Source organism: Rhipicephalus sanguineus, chromosome 4 (assembly GCF_013339695.2).
Source record: "Rhipicephalus sanguineus isolate Rsan-2018 chromosome 4, BIME_Rsan_1.4, whole genome shotgun sequence".
Classification (NCBI taxonomy): Eukaryota; Metazoa; Arthropoda; class Arachnida; order Ixodida; family Ixodidae; genus Rhipicephalus; species Rhipicephalus sanguineus.
This window is the reverse complement of record NC_051179.1, coordinates 91,496,961-91,513,336: the sequence shown is the minus strand read 5'-3', so window position 1 is coordinate 91,513,336 and position 16,376 is coordinate 91,496,961. Positions and strand designations below refer to the sequence as shown.

At 46.9% G+C, this 16,376-nt stretch overlaps 1 protein-coding gene across 1 annotated transcript in view; it reads right to left on the bottom strand.

The window, feature by feature from the left end:
* LOC119388868 (solute carrier family 2, facilitated glucose transporter member 8-like) overlaps positions 1–13,913 on the bottom strand; it is a 36,488-nt gene extending 22,575 nt beyond the window's left edge. Inside the window, exons 1-4 of the mRNA XM_049415272.1 lie at positions 13,787–13,913; positions 13,469–13,558; positions 5,263–5,647; positions 3,470–3,728 (exon numbers count right to left, since the gene is read on the bottom strand). Coding sequence (XP_049271229.1) covers positions 3,470–3,728; positions 5,263–5,647; positions 13,469–13,558; positions 13,787–13,913 — 861 coding nt within the window. The remainder of the gene's footprint in view (positions 1–3,469; positions 3,729–5,262; positions 5,648–13,468; positions 13,559–13,786) is intronic.
* Positions 13,914–16,376: the final 2,463 nt, after the last annotated feature.

Genomic DNA, 16,376 nt, shown 5'->3' with positions numbered 1-16,376 from the left:
CCACCGATATCTGAGTACCGCCACCGACAAATGGTGTATGTAAATAGCACGCCGTTAGTATGACGAGGAACGTGCCGTGTGTGCCGGAGTCGTTTCGTGCTGGGGATCGAGAGGTCGTGAGTTCGACTTCCGGTCACGGAACCTTTAGATGCGAAGTATCTCTCGCTCGGGGGTATGTCCCGCGGCCTTGGCCTGGGCGTCCGCACTCACACTACGCATGCGCAACTCTCCTCCTTCCCTCTCTCTAACAGCTGCGCGTTACTCTCTCCATTTCTTTCCCAGCACCTGCTTGCGCTTCTCCTCGTTCTCGCTTCTGCTCTCGCGGGCATGCGCTACTCTCCTTCTCTAGTCTCCTCTCCTTCAAACGGGTAGAGCGCTGCGCGCGTTGTCCAGCGCTTGCGTCGGTTGACTCCTCTGAAATGCGGGCTCGACATGCCGAAATTCTCTCCTGTGCAATGCCGCGATGAGCTCCAGCGCATGCGCGTCCCCTCCCCTTTCTCTCATCTCCTACGCTGCCCCCTTCTCGCGCGCCTCTGGACCGCGTTCCCCGCTCACCCTGTGAGAATTAACGGCCAGGCTAGAGGGAAGACACGACGCGCGTAGTGTTCCTCTTCGCATTCCACGACGCGAGGTCGGTAGCATGCCCAACGAATGACAGCGGAACGCGATTGTGCAAGTGCTCCGGCTTCGCAGCACCTCATGGTCCCCTTTAGCGGGAGATGGTGTAATTTTTCTTTAGTGTTTTATTTGCATATTGTTAGTCTTTATATATTACGTCATATCCGTGACGGAAATGTGTCAGTGGAGCCATGGTGGACCCTGGAATAAAAGGTGTTAAAAAAAAAGAACTGATAGAGTCGTTTCCGCTCTAAGACTATTTGAAAGCGAGAGCCATGTTCTTTTACAGCGAAAGCAGTTATGAGTTCATTTCACCGGCCGTGTTTGGCGCCGTAGTTGTCCGCCGCCGCCGCCGGTGTCCGTAACCAGTATCGCTCGAAATAAGAAAAAAAACGAAATAAGAAAATAATTCCAGGTTGGAACGAGGTTCGAGCCTGGGCCCTCTGCGTGGGATCCCAGTATTCGACCTCTGAGCCATGCCGGTGCTTGAAACTGCTTTGCAAAAAGGTCCTATACAGGTTTCATGTCGGGAAGCAACCACATTGGCATATGCAATATAGCGTGGTAGAAGAGTAAAATAAGCACCAAGCGTCGCAAACGGGAATTCTGTAACCAGGCGTCACACAACGCGAATTGCGCAACGAGTAGGTTGTTGAATGCTTCCAACCCATTACAAAGGGCTCTGCCATAATTCTTCGTCGTCATCAGGCACAGCATCGACAAAATGCGCATTATGCCTTACATGCGTTTAGCAGGTACCACGGCTATCCGTAGAATGACGAATAATGGCACAGTGCCTGCTGCCCTACTTCTCAAAAATTACGATTTATAGCGTAGTGGGTTCCTCGCAAGTGCACTTGTATTGGTTGCCAAGGAATCCCATAAGCGCATGATCAATTTCCTCGGGGTCTCAGTAAAATTACAATGATTTAGAGCGTAGTGGGTTCCTCGCAAGTGCACTTGCATTGGTTGTCAAGGAAGCCCATAAGCGCATGATCCATTTCCTCGGGGTCTCAGTAAAGTTCTTCGACCCCCCCCCCCCGTCTCTCTCCCACGTCAACGTATGTTATACAGCATGACGGGAGAGGGAAATAACGACCGGGCGTCGCCCAATGCAAATTACATAACTGGTGGGCCGTTTAAAGCTTCCAACCCATTACAAAGGGCTGAGCCATAATTCTTCATCGTCATCAGTCGTCGCGTCAACAAAGTGCACATAATGCCTTACAGACGTGGAGCTGGGGCCTCGCCTCTTCGCAGAATGACGAATAATGGCTTGGTAGGTGCTTCCCAACTTCACAAAAATTGTGATTTATGGCGTAGTGGGTACCTTTCTAGTGTACTTGTATTGTAGAGCCAAGAGAGCTTACAAATGGCTCTATAAACGCCGCTCTTCCAGCTTTCGCTGTGACTGTGCTGCGGTTTCAGCGCAGGCCCGGCGTTTTTATTCTCAGTCGATTGTATTGATCCTCCCACGCCCTCCTCCGAAATATTTTTGCAGCTAACGCGGTTCTGCACTGCCTCCAAGATCAGAGGCATTGCAAGCTTTCTGAGTGTCATCTAATTTTGCAATGCCTCCGTGATCAGCCCACCTTTTACAAAGTGAGAATGTCATGTGATGACGTCATCATGTGACGTCGTAGTTACGTCATGATGGCGTCACATGGGGGCGTTATCTAGTGATGATTTTTTTATTCACTCGCGCTGATGCCGACTACACCGACACCAACGGATAATTTTTGCGTTTGGTGAGGCATGAAAAATCTGTCTATCTAGCAAGTGGCGTCATCTGCAAGCCCTTTACGTGTAACTCTACAGAAAATGTAAAAAAATGAGCTTCGCTGGCTGCTAATATGATGCCCTTTACTTTTAGTAATATTGGGCCAACGAGTGAGCTGTGTTTATACTTAGTTCAAGGTGAATTAGCCTGAATAACGGCAATAAAAGTCAATCTGGGGATCTTTCTTGCAATCTAGAGAATTTTCGGGCGTAATTTTAGGGTTAAAACGTTGTCTCAGGTTGGCATCACAGATGTGTGTGCACTCTGAAGAAAACGAAAAGAAGCACGGAACGAATAAACGGAAGAGAAAGGAGAGAAAGAGACAGTGCCAGGGGCGTAGCCAAGGGGGGGGAGTCAACCCCCCCCCCCCCCCCAAAAAAAACGTTTCAATTTCGCTTGCGTATATATGCACGCGCACATACAAAGGCATGCACGAGCATACATAAGGTATGGCTGAAACCTCCCCCCCCCCCCCCCCCCAAAAAAAAAAAAAAAATTCTGGCTACGCCCCTGGACAGTGCGATAAAGAAATAGAAAGAGGAAAAAAAACAGGAAGCGAGAGGGAAGGGAGCTTGATAATTAAGACCATGCTAATTAGTCTCTGCTTAGAGAATTCGTGCTAATTAAAATCATGTTAACTAACACCTTGCTAATAATCTAGGTTGGTCACAAGCTCCGCTGTTTGTCCAGCCTTGCATTACTAGTGCAAGCTGCCCACGTTTCTTTGCGCCTTTTTCTTTACTTGTTGCAATTGAGTGGGAATGGGGGTTCGTTCCACTACTTATCTCGGAGACATGCCCCGCCACGGTGGTATAGTGGTTATGGCGCTCGACTGCTGACCCGAAGGTCGCGGGATCGAATCCCAGCCGCGGCGGCTGCATTTTCGATGGAGGCGAAAATGTTTGAGGCCCGTGTACTTAGATTTAGGTGCACCTTAAAGAACCCCAGGTGGTCGAAATTTCCGGAACCCTCCACTGCGGCGTCTCTCATAATCATATCTTGGTTTTGGGACGTTAAACCCCACATATTATTATTATTATCTCGGAGACATGTCATATGCGCCAGACTCACGTGCATTCCGCGGTGCATTACCGGTGCTATCTCTGCCACTTGCGCAGGCACAACGATCGAGACGACTCCGGCCAAGAAGCCGCAGAAGAATCGTGCACCGCAGTAGTAGTACATGCTCCGCGAACAGCCAATGACGAGCCAGGATGCCACCATGCCTATTCCTGCGACATAGAGGCTCCGGCGTCGACCGCTTAGCTGCGCCATCAGCGCCCCAGCTAGAGAGCCGAACACAGCACCCAGGCTCAGCATGGAACCGAACCTGCATGAGTGCGACAAAAAATGTTGGTATAAACACACGCACCTTCATTATTAAGCTGAGAATAAATGAAGACGATGTATGTATTATAACAGCAAATAGTTATTATTAGTGAAAATTAGTCAGCATTGGCCAATATTCACCATCATTGGCTATCACTTAGCAACATTAACTACGATTAGCCATCATTTAGACATCTTTAGCCAACACTACAGTCACCACCTACACGACACCAGCCACCATTGGCCTTGATAAGCAAGTAATAACCAGCAATGCTTATTGTATGTGAGGAAACACGGTTGTCAAAGTGAATTAATGCCTTTATGGTCGGCCTGTATTTATCGTCAGGCATCTGACAGTGGAATACCTCGACAGATAATGTGGGTGGAAGAGATGTCGGGGGACATTGGATAGCTTTCAATAATATGCAGTGGTGCAGTGATGGCGAGGAATTCAGCGCTTCTGCCATCTCTCACGTTACGTTTAGAGACATACGCCGAAAACAGCGTACACGAGGTGCCTCTTTAATAGTCGTCATTAGCGCCATATCGCAGCAGTCGCAGCAGTCGACAGTCTCCTGTTCTGCGCAAGCTGATTCAGATTACGCCCGCAAATCAGCCAGTTTTGTCCCACCACCATTTGGCACTGCGCCTCACTCCCCTGGACATCCATTGGGCAACTCTTACTGCTAGTTAACTGCAACATGTATTGTATGCATGTGCCAGCTACGTTTTTCTTTATGTCAACTAAAATATTGGTTACCCCTGTTTGCTTTCGAATGCATACCTCTGACCTCCTGTCTCTTAAAGATCATCCCCTCGTTGCGTCTCTCGATGTATGCAAGCATAAGTAAATGTCCACTGAGTGAGCCGGAGCGAAAGTGAAACGGTCACGAAGGTATCCTCCCATTCGACCACATTGTGCCACATGACGTCTTGACGATTAGTACTTTTGCGAAACGAAACTCCAAAAGAGATCGACAGCATGCATTCACGCGACCTCACAGAAAAGGTCTCATCGACGAATTGGGCATTATTGAGATATACCCTGTCAAAATGCTCACGGGGATTTTCTAGCATCAGACATTGTAAGGCATTCAACGGCCACGCGGAATGAAAACGGCATCAATTATTATGGGATACAGATACCGTCAACTACTTCGCAAGCGGCTACACAATTTAGGGGCTCTTGTTACACCCAGATTCGTGCACTTTATATGAGTCAAGTAAAACAGTTTTAGTCCGTAAAAAAAAAGTTTAAACAAAGGTAACGGGACTGCGGGAACAGCCCCAGCACCTTACGACATTCCAGGATAACGATAACCTGGAAAGTCAAAATGGGATCTAGTTGGTTTACGTTGACCTCGAGGGTGCGCTGATCGAGCAACAATACACTTTCAAGGCCAAGGGTGAAATCTGTCGAGCATGTGCGCTCTTTCGTACCACCTTCGCTTTTTTCGAACTTGTTGCGCGCTAAAACGGTTTTTCTTCACTGAAACATGCATCACCGACGAGCCCGAGCTGCCGCCTTTTCGTACCATAATATCTGCCTGTGAGGGACTTCGAGGATGCCTCGGTGTGCGGCGGCGTCCAGAGTGCGGCCAGCGGGCAGAGCGTAGCCAAGGGCCGTGCCCACGCACAGTGATCCTGCCCAGCAAGGAACGAGCGACCTGTACCGCATGAGGCCTTTCTTGCCGTGTTCTTGCGTCAGGCCCAAGATTGCGGTGACGTCATGCGCGGCCGCCGTCGCAGCCAGCTGAGTTTCCAGCACGTACACATTATCTACCTTGCTGCCCCGCGACTTCTCGGCATACTCGGTCAGCCTGGACTTGTTTCCCTGGTGGCTGATGACGGTGGTGTCACCGCTCATGTACGTTCGTGGCATCTCGATCGCTTGCAGGCGTGACGCGAAGGGCACTTGTTCTGTTGGCCGAAACGGCAATGAGGAGTGGTGTTACAGCGGTTTTCTCAAGGGTTGCGGCACAGGAGATGGAGTAACACCAGTCGTTCGTCTTCTTCTTTCTCTTCTTCTGCTTAATTGCTCTCATTGTGTGTGACGCATACGCAGAGTGTTGTTGTTGTTGTCCTCTCCTCATGGCACATACCCATTGGAGGGGATCGGCCGAGTAGTTAGTGAATTATTCCTGTATTTTCTGTATGGTGTAACTCCTTGGTAGGCTATTTGTTTTTAATTACTGAATTGAAGTGCCAATATTGAGTAATGAAAAATTTATTGCCGATATAATTTATCAAGGGATTCTTTTAGTAGCAATGAGATATTCCTGGACAGCAAGGAAAACATCCCTGTGGCTTTACCCCAGGGTAGTGGCCCCAAAAGAAAGAAGATTGGGTTCTGATAATTCCTGGCCCAGCTTTCGAAGAGGTGGTGCTAGTATTCTTTTCCTGCATGTTTTGAACCGGCGACATGATATGAATAAATGACCAATCGTTTCTTCCTGATTACAGAAGAGGCCCATAGAGGAGTTCGCTAAACCTGATCGATGGAACTAAAAATTGAGGGTTGTAACGCGGCAACGAATTTTTGTAATGGCAACTTCCATCATCTTTGAATTCGATAACTCGCTGTGCCAAGAGAATAGAAGGTGCTTGTACTCTGGAGAAGCTGTCAATGACGAGTCTAATAAGCTTTTTCTGATTGTAAGTGTGCGGAAACGCGCCGTGGTGATGTGAGCTGTTGGCGAGAATACAGGAATTATCGGTGCGGCCAGCGACGCCTTTGCAAGACCATCCGCCATTTCATTGCAACACAAGCCCTTGTGGCCAGGCACCCAATTAAATTAATACATTGAAGATGCGCGGGGACCAGTATTTCAAAGAGCTTCGTTATAGCGTGTCACCGGATGTGCAAAGCGAAGAGCACACAGACAATGAATCGGTCATTACTGCCGCTACTGGAATTGAAGTACTTAACTTGCGTAAAGCCAGAATTATTGCCATAAGTTCAGCAAGGAAGACGGGCAATCGCAATGAAAAAGACCAATCAAGCTCAGGGCAAGATATTCCGATACCAAATCTTTCCTGAGACTGCGATGCATCCGTTGCAATAGAAACATTCGTTGGCAGAGTTTTTACATGTTCTTGCGTAAACCCATTTAAAATGCCAGGAGGTAACAATTTCGCGTGGTTCCGGAAAATATCATGATACACAATTTCGGGAAAGTTATGTTGCATAGTCAGAGGAAGGAAATCACGGATTTGTAGATTTAGCGGGTCAAGTAACGACTGAACAAATATAATTTGTGGTTTATAAAATTTGGGCCAGTGCGCGGAGAAAAATAAGTCAGAATCCGAGATAAAAATCGTCTGATCGCGGATAGAGGGTGATTCATATAGTCTTAAGAAAGTTTGCACCGTTAAAAGGTTAAATCGGCATAAAAGGAGTGGCATGCGCGCTTCTAGGTATAACGCTGCATTTGCAGTATATTTAGGAAGGCCTAGGCACAGCCGTAGAGCTTCTCTCTCAAGCAGAACCAGCAGCCGAAGCTTGTACGCTGGCGCACCAGAAAATAGAACACAACTGAATTCTAACACCGGCCACACATACATTTTATATATCATCAAAAGTGCCTTCCTTCTCATCTCGGATTTACGGCTGCTCACCCTGCGCAAAACGCCCATAGCGCGTACTCCTTTTGTTGCGACGTATTCAATATGGGGACCCCAATTGAGATGTTCGTTATAAATAACTCCATGGTACTTTAATGATTCGACTTGCGGGATATCTTGAAGCTTATAATTAATAGATATGTGCACAGGGTTTTGAACAGGAAAAACGAAAATGGCACACTTATTCGTATTCAGGTTCAGCTGTAAACCATCTAGCCAAATTTCGAGTTTCTTCAAGTATGCTTGCAGTGAATTGTAAGGACAATGAATATCATTGGCCATAGCAAAGAAAGCAATGTCGTCTGCATAAACATTCGTTTTCACATCTGGCTGAAGGGGGATAGTACTGAGCAAGATGTCAAGCAGAACTGGGGATATTGCTGACCCCTGAGGTACAGGCCGAGTTTCTTTGTGTTTAGAAGAAGAGAAGCCGTCTTGAAAACAGTAGAACTCTCTTCCACCTAAAAATTCCGTCAACCATGCTACTATATAAGCAGGAAACCCGTGACTCCACAACTGATTAATTTAAATGGAATGCTCTACACTGTCGTATGCTTTACATATGTCTATTGTAACTGAAGCCGCATACTGTTTTTTGTTCCGGGCAATGTGAATGCGGCTCTCTAGGTCCACACGCGCATGCCATATTGAATAGCCAGATCTAAAACCTATTTGACAAGAACTCAATAATAGGGGATATTCAAAATGTACAGCGCCATCTGTCCACAATTCAGTAAGCTCGATCCGCCATGTTTTGTTGGGCGCGAAAACGAAACCAGTCGCATATCGCAGCCTTTCAGGTGCTTGTTGCTGATTATTTATCTTCGTTCTGCGATGACTTCCCAATGCTTCGTGCACTGTTCAGGCAACGAGGGAGCCCTGACAATGCCAGGAACAAGGTAGCATTAATTTTAATTGAATTTATCAGTTAAATGAACGAAGAAAAAACATGGCTGATCCCTCCGTCATAAGAATCGGTATAACACGAAAGTGAAACGCGTCTTCACAGGTCTTCACAGAAGTAGTGCTTATTGTGTAGTGATATATGAGAGCTTGTACAATGTCTATTCGTGTTTGGCAGCTATAGCACCGTTTGACGTGGATGCACCCATGTTGACGGCATGTCTCTATCGCGACTACTAACGCCCATGATCATGATTAAACCGTTGTGGTAGCTGACGGTGTGAACATATATTTGGACACAGCGAATCGTGAATCCCGCGTACGGATGATATCAACAAGCTCATAATCAACACTGGTACGCGGTATGCACTTCTTCAAAGCGTCGTCATATAAGGAGAGAAACGGCGCGGTGTGCGCTTTCTAGTAATGGGTAGCCGACGCCTGTGCTGATGCATACATAACACACAATGTGCTTCAGCAACACGGGAGGTAGAGGTTCGTAGCCTGAGCCGCAAACGCGTGCGTCCCGCTGGCCTCTGTCTCGCAGGCGCTGCTCTCACTCCACCAAGGCACGACATTCGCCCGTCGAAATCGCGTCCTTTCTGCAACGCATATTGCAGCAGTTTTGTTAGTCGGTGCTCTCGCAATTGAAGCAGTCGGCGGCGGAGAAATCCCGTTGGTGCACGTGGAAACTGCCCTACTCCGATGAGCCGACGCATGCTAACACGAAGCCAAAGGCAAAGAACGTAACTGCGTCAAGGGTGCCTCGGCGACGCCAGCGCGGCCAGTCTACCTCTCTGGTTATCGCCCGGAATCTCGGAGTAAGCGTTAGTAAGTGTCGATCGTGAAGCATTACTTCTTTTCACATCTCACAGACGGTGGCACCGCCCCGCTCCGCCCGCCGCGAAAGAGAATGTGTGAAAGATATAAGGCGCGTTCGCGCCGTGTTTATCGTTTCCCGTGTTAGCTTAGTCGGTAGAGCGTCGGGCGCTTGCCGTCGCGGCCGCACCGTCGTGGGTTCGAATCCCAGCCGGGTATCTTTTTCTTGGTTTTTTTCTTTCTCACCCGTTGGCGTCCATTTTATCAACGTCATATCCGTGACGGATGTACTTGGTGGACCCCGGCATAAAACACTTTCGTGTTAAAAATGATATACAGACGCGAACTTGTTTCGTCAACAAGATCGGCACTGTGTTTAAGTTCGGAAATGACCGGCGCACGCAAAAGCGCTCTTCAACCTCAGTTCTTATTTCTCCGTTCAATTTAGTTGCTCGCCTGCTACATAAGCTACACTTACAGAACAATATATTACGATATATGCATTTTAATACAGACGGCCGACGTCGCACGCGCGCGAGGGAGCATAATTGACCAACATTAGCTTATCGGTGTTGCAGATCGACGAAAGCAGTGATTTACGCATATAAACGTGTGTAGGCAGTGCCACAGACGCTGCTGCGCGCGTCTGCGGTAAATCAGTGCCACCACTCGAGACCCGATCGCAAAGATCCACACAGCCATCGCTTTGCAAGCTTCGCAAGGCAGTGTGCGCCGTAGTACATAGTCCGCACGCCGCGTCTGCCCTTCGCTTTACACCACCTTATCCCTCAGCTTTTATTTTTCTTTTGCTTCCTTCGGTTAGCGTGCGCTGCGAACACGGAGCGAGTTACGGAGCCGTACTACAGGTGGAGCTGTTTGTTCGGTAGATCTAGGTGGATCGGGAAGATCATCGTGCTCACCTTTCCGCGGATCGCGTGCACTTGTATGCTTGTACGCTGTTCGCAATAGCGCGCGGCGCGCGATAATGCACGCCTCCGTCGCATGCAAAAACAAAGAGGGCAATATTTTAAAAAGATATGTCAGTGAACGCACACGTATAGCTTTCAAGAAAACCAGAACGACAGTACTAAATGCGCGATTACGACCACAAGGCATTATAAACAACCAGTGTCATTAAAACAGCCTTACTCGGGCCGCTCTCTCTGTACACAGTTCAAACGCGCGACCAGTATTTTTGTTTGGTTTGCGGCGCACCGCTCATGCACATGTCCATATGCCTTGTTCATTTCGAAAAACTACGACACACGCTATTGCGAAGGGTGTAGAGATACATGTGGCTCAAGAAATGAGTCGAGGAACGCAGCACAGCGTTGCACAGGTCGCGCAGAAACAACGTGGTTTCGATATGTAACACGTGTTTAAAATCGCAGTGGGGAATACAATGTAGATGTATAGCTGTGCAAGGTTATGTTAGAAGTTTGAGAGTCACATCTCCTCTGCAATGAACACTTTTCTTGGCCGCTTACCTCAGATCGGAAGCACACGCCACTAGAGAACAGCAGTTCGGCTTTGCGAAGCGATGCGCCTCGTGCAGCTGCCATCCGGATGAGTTTCGAAGCGCGCAGAGCTCCGATATTGCGTTCCCGTCGATTTGTGGCAGTACAGTGAGGTTCACGGACCGTTCGGCGCTCGACGACGAAAGAAACGGCCGTATTTTCGTGGTCCGAAAGCTCCGCCAACGACTGCGGCTCAGCCTCTCCGTGGCCTCTCCTTATGGAGACGCCAGCAGACGATTCCACAACGGCGCCCAACAAAAAATAGCGGACGCGCCCAGTGTTGCCAGAGCACCAAGCATTATGAATATCCCCTATTTTATTATATGGCCATGGAGGACCCTTTCAATAAGTTTTACTACGTTGGATGTTAATGCTATTGGTCTTATCGAGATTATAACCTGCCCCTTGCTTCTTAAGCAATGGTACAATTTTGGCAAGCTTCCATTCATAAGGTATCTATGCTTTTCTAAGGGAATAGTTTACCAAGCCTAAAAGATAATCCGGGTATTCCTGGTACAGCATATTTAGCATTGTGTGTGTTATTCCATCAGGTCCTGGTGCAGCATTTGGTTATCTTTCCTTGGCTTGATCTAATTCGGAAGTCGATACTTCTGGGTATTCTGAGAATACTGGTGAAGAAACAGAACTTGAAAGCCGCGTTGCGAACCTGTTTTCTAGTCCTAGAGCCAATTGATCTAATGATTCATGTAGTTCTTGCGAGGTGTAAACTATCGAGTCCACGTTTCCTGGCATTGGTATCCTCTTTCTGCACCGAAGGAAATTGAATAACGCACGTTTGTTATTCGCTTTAGACAGGTAGTCAAAATGTTTGTTATCAAATTCCTCTTTCGCACGTGAAACTGTACGTTTGAATGTTGGTGCAATGAATTGGTAATCCTTCCAATTTTGTGCACCCTGATTACATATAAATCTTCTATAATCCCGTGTGCACTCACGGTTCCACCACCTGCTAGGCGGGACATTCTTGGTTGACGCTGAAGCAATTACACCTTCTGATGCGTTTTTGCAGGCTTCTAAAGCTGAACAGAGATTCGCACTGAGGTCATCGTTTCTGCCACTGGACACTGTCTTAATATTAGAACTCAAGCAGGCTGATGTTCTCTATTTTCTTTCGAGTGATTTTATGGGACAGGCAATTTCAAGATACACAGGAAGGTGGTCGCTATTTGAAGCAAAATCAGTTGTTCTCCAAGCCTTAACTGAAACACTGGAGCAGCAAAACGAAATATCTAACACTGTTCGTGCCCGACCGCGAACGAATGTAGGCTGCCTCATGTTTAAGCATGTAAGGTTTTTATGACTGACCCAGTCCCACAGAATTGTACCAGAGCAGTCTGTTCTGAATCCCAATGAAATATGATGAGAGTTGAAGTCGCCGGTAAAAAAGAATTCATTCTTGCAACTGGCTAGGACACTATCTAATTGTTGTGTATTGTACGCATCCATGGGAAAATATGCATTTATAATAACAAAAGGATAGATGTCCTGGAATACTAAGATCTATTGCCAAAATTTCACAATCCAATGACATTAGCTGATAGACTACGCTCGCTTTATGACAAAATTTATCCGATACTATTATCATTATACCACCTCCTAGTGATGGACAATCTAACTGAAATGCACGAAAATTGCTAACATGCTATTTTTAGCAGGATTAAGCCAGGTTTCTTGTAATAATATAATGTCAGGATTTAATTGGTTAACTAAGCAAAGTAAATCAGCTGAAGCAGAAATCAAGGAACGCAATTCCACTGTAAAACTTTTAAATGACCTATGTTGATGAACGAAATACTTCAGCAACTACTGTTTCCAAGATGCCTTCTTTAATACCTGTCTTAGAATTTCCTTTCTTGGTTTTTGTGCTTGGGCAGGGAGAATTTACTGGAGACCCCGTTCGCTTCTGGCGCCTGGTCTCATGGCTTATGTCCATTTCATCCTGGATCTCAGCTTGAGTTGAGGTGGAGGGTTCAGCTGGAATTGACATTTGGTTTTCTCGGGGGTCCGCTGTGGGACTGAATTAGACGACTCTGCCGCTGCACAAGATCAAGGTTTGGCCATTGGTACTACAGCTGTTGAGAATAGCTGTGTCATTTGAGAACAAAACACTTGCGAGATACACTCATTTACACTCGCAATGATGTGCTCCATCGCTTCTACATTGCTTTCTCCACCGCTGACTCAATAAAATTAAAAAGTTTCGTGTCAGTTAGAGGATCTTGCCTCGCAGCTACACCAGCATATCCAAAGACTCTATCCTTAACAACTGTTACAGCCTCTCGGCGCGAGCATCATCGCCTGTCCATTATTTCGAGCAACTGGGTTTCATTTGCTCTTGCCGAACAAGTGGAATAACCAGCCGCGTGGTTTCCTGCACAAAGGCAGCACTTTTCTACTTCGGCAGTGCATTCCCTAGATGGATGATCATCGCCACAGACTCTGCACCGTGAATTGGATTTACAGCCCCCTGCACTGCGCCCAAAACGCAAACAGTTACGGCATTGAATAGGACGAGAAGCAGGGCGTCCTACTCTAAAAATAAGTCGCCATATTTTCAGCTCTGATGGGCAAGATGCACCGGCAAAGGTCGCAACAACTGATTCAGTGGGAACTCTCTCGCCGTTAACTACGCGGTTGCACCGGTATACAGGTATAACCCCAGCATCAGCGAGCTTCTCCAGAGTCTCAGTTGGTGTTAGTCGAGAGTCGACTCCTCGAACAATTCCCTTAGTGTATGCTTAATGAGGCGGGATGAACGCACTCACCGGAACTGAAGCAAGTGTCCTGCACTTTAGGATGTCAGCAACACATGATGGGTCTGACAACCTACATATTAGGCCACCTCTTCCAAACTGACGCTCGTCACTTATCAACTGGAAATGTGGTGTCATGGCCTGCAGCTCCGCCTGGATAGCCTTTAGGTTGTTGAGCCGGATAAATCCCCCACCTGAAGGCACAAGCGCAACAGGGATGCTACTAATACCACTGCGGAGAAAAGAATCCAACGGCAACTCATCGTTAGGCAAAGAGGCTGACCAAGGGCTGTGCCCCTGGCCAGGAGGCGAGTTAGGCATCACAACTGATGCAGTCGCTTAAACAAGTAAATTGTAACGTGAAATAATTAATACAGGTAAAATTGGCCAAAAACTCAACCAAACCACCGTCCAATACTTACAGGAACACTGAGAAACAGGAGTGTCGAACGGCCGCGATGTCCTGGTCCTGTCAAAGTCCTGGTCAAAGTGCAGCCGCGAGAACGTTGCGTCCAGGCTCTCGTACAATTTTTCTCCGGGGATAGGCATGGGTTGTGATGACAATGAAGACAATATGCGCCTTTAACAAAACAAAAAATGAGCTGTGTATAATCTGCAATAGTAACAACTCTACTGAAATACAATTTGATGATATTTTTCCAAAAATGCAAAACTAATGCTATACCGCCTATTAAACATATATTAGGCGATTACCTGGAACACATGCGAATTAAGACAGTGATAGCGACGGATGCTTCCCAAAGTGAAGAAAAATGCGGAATTAGGACTGTGGGCGGAGCCACCAACTTGATCTGGGGGCCTCCGGCTCACCAGATTCTAGTTCCTCAGGACTCCAATAAAGTTCTTGTCAAGTCATGTCGTGGGATTTTCTCTCCTACTTTTTACTTCGCCTTCCAGATTTTGTGCCCATCTTTGTAGCAGAAGTTTTAGCCATCAGTCTAGCTCTACGTAAATTAGAAGCATCAATAAGCTTCGCAATAAGTTTGACGGACTCACTATCAGTATGTTCCTCCCTCACGGCAAACGAGGACTCGTATGTTTTGAATGCGTTCAAATCATTAGTTCCACTGCACACAAATTTCATCAAGTTAGTGTGGGTTCATGGGCATAAGGGCCTATTTATGAATGAAATGGCAGATGCGCTAGCTAGGTCATCATTGAATGGCCCGGTAATTCCGGTATTGCCCACATCCAAATTCATTATAGGTGCTAGATTTAGGAGGAAAATGATGTTAGAGGAATTTTCCGCACCGTCATTAACGACCATATTAGAATTCTACAGCATTTAAATCATCAGCGGTATAGTAATATATGTCAATCACGAGCAATAGAAGTCGCAGTCACAAGACTACGTTGTCAGACTCCCTATCTAATTTTTTATCTACACAGAGCTGGTCTGGCACCTTCGCCTTGTTCTTTTTGCGGAATACGTGAACAACGCAGCACTTTTTCATTTCCTGCAAGAGGTACTCTACCTTGCGCAAAAATACCTTAGGTGTCGTTTTCCGTCTGCTTAGATTAGAAATAAATGAACAAAATGTACTGTCTTTCAGGGCTTTTTCTCTTGGCCACAGTGACGGGAAGATTGCTGATGCATTGCAGGAGTTTCTAAAGGTTCAAAAAGATTTAGACTATAAAATCTACCTTTCTAAATTATTATTTATATTTTCTTTTTTTGTTTCCCAAATTATCGGTTTTATTGATTCAATTCTATTCAATATTGTTATTAGTAGAAATATTTTAATTCTAATTCATTTATGCTTCTTCCGCATTAATTAAACAAAGTTTGAACTTCAATTTCAAGTTTTCCTTTAAAAACTAACCGGTTCTTGGCCAATCCCCCAGTGTGGGTATGAGCCACAGCTTCTACGGTCTACTTACTTTACTAGTATGGGATTAACATGGCGTGGAGTGACTTGTTTCACAGGTTGCATCATTCGCTCATGCTGTACTAGGCGTGTAAAGAGTAATCGGTACTAAAATTATTTTCCTTTTGTCTTTAATGCGGAGGAGGGTCCAAGGCATCCAAAATTCACAAGAGACGGAGCCACCGACTGCAGGCGACTTCAGAGCAATGCCTTCACACATGCCATTCTACAGCTCCATACACAAACAACGTTGTGCGTCTACATCTGTCCCCACTGCAACGTGTCAGACACCATGGCACACATTCTACGGCCATGCGAAGCAAGCATCACAACTCTACAACCAGCAGCCACAGACGCAGACCCAAACCTCCTCACTGAAGCAGGAAGCTGCAATCTCAAAGCCTGACCTACTAACTAACTTCTCGCCCGGGCCTGGGGGGTGCCCAACGCCTTCGTGCCTGCACACAGGGTTGCCAGGTCTAGCTACGTTGCACCGATTTGGCTACCTGTTTATGCTTGTTGTGGCAGAAAAAAACGTCTGGGCTACTTGGCTAGCTTTGGCTAGTTTGTTGTTCCCTAGACTTGAATGAAATTATCACTCTTACCACACGTCCTTCTGTCTGTATTTTGATGCGATCAGGTTCTAACCACGCATTCTTTTAGCACCACTCGGCGCAGGCCGCGCCGCTATGTTCGGGAAATTTCGCCATTGTTTCAGGCTGTTCTACTGTGATGACGCGCATGACGCGACTAGTCAAGTTTATTCGCGAGCTTACAGGAGCACCAGCGATTACACCGGAAGGTTCGATCACTGAAGTGTAAAAGACGACGCGTTCCACCGGGCTTTAGTTCCGCCGACCAGCAGATTACCGACGGCCGATGGCTGTGACCGCCGCTATTATTGTACAACGAGAGTTGCTTGCATTTTGAGTCTTTCTTTCAGGCACAAGTTCGCCCAGTACTGCTTTTCATCTCTGCCGGCTGCGTTTGCTTTCTTCATCGTCACACCCACATGGCAGAAACTGAGAGAGACGTGTAGATATGTCCCGACCTGCACCACAATTATATCGCAAGCAATAGACGATAGACAGTTATAGTTTAGCGTTAGCGTGATAGCGGGGGT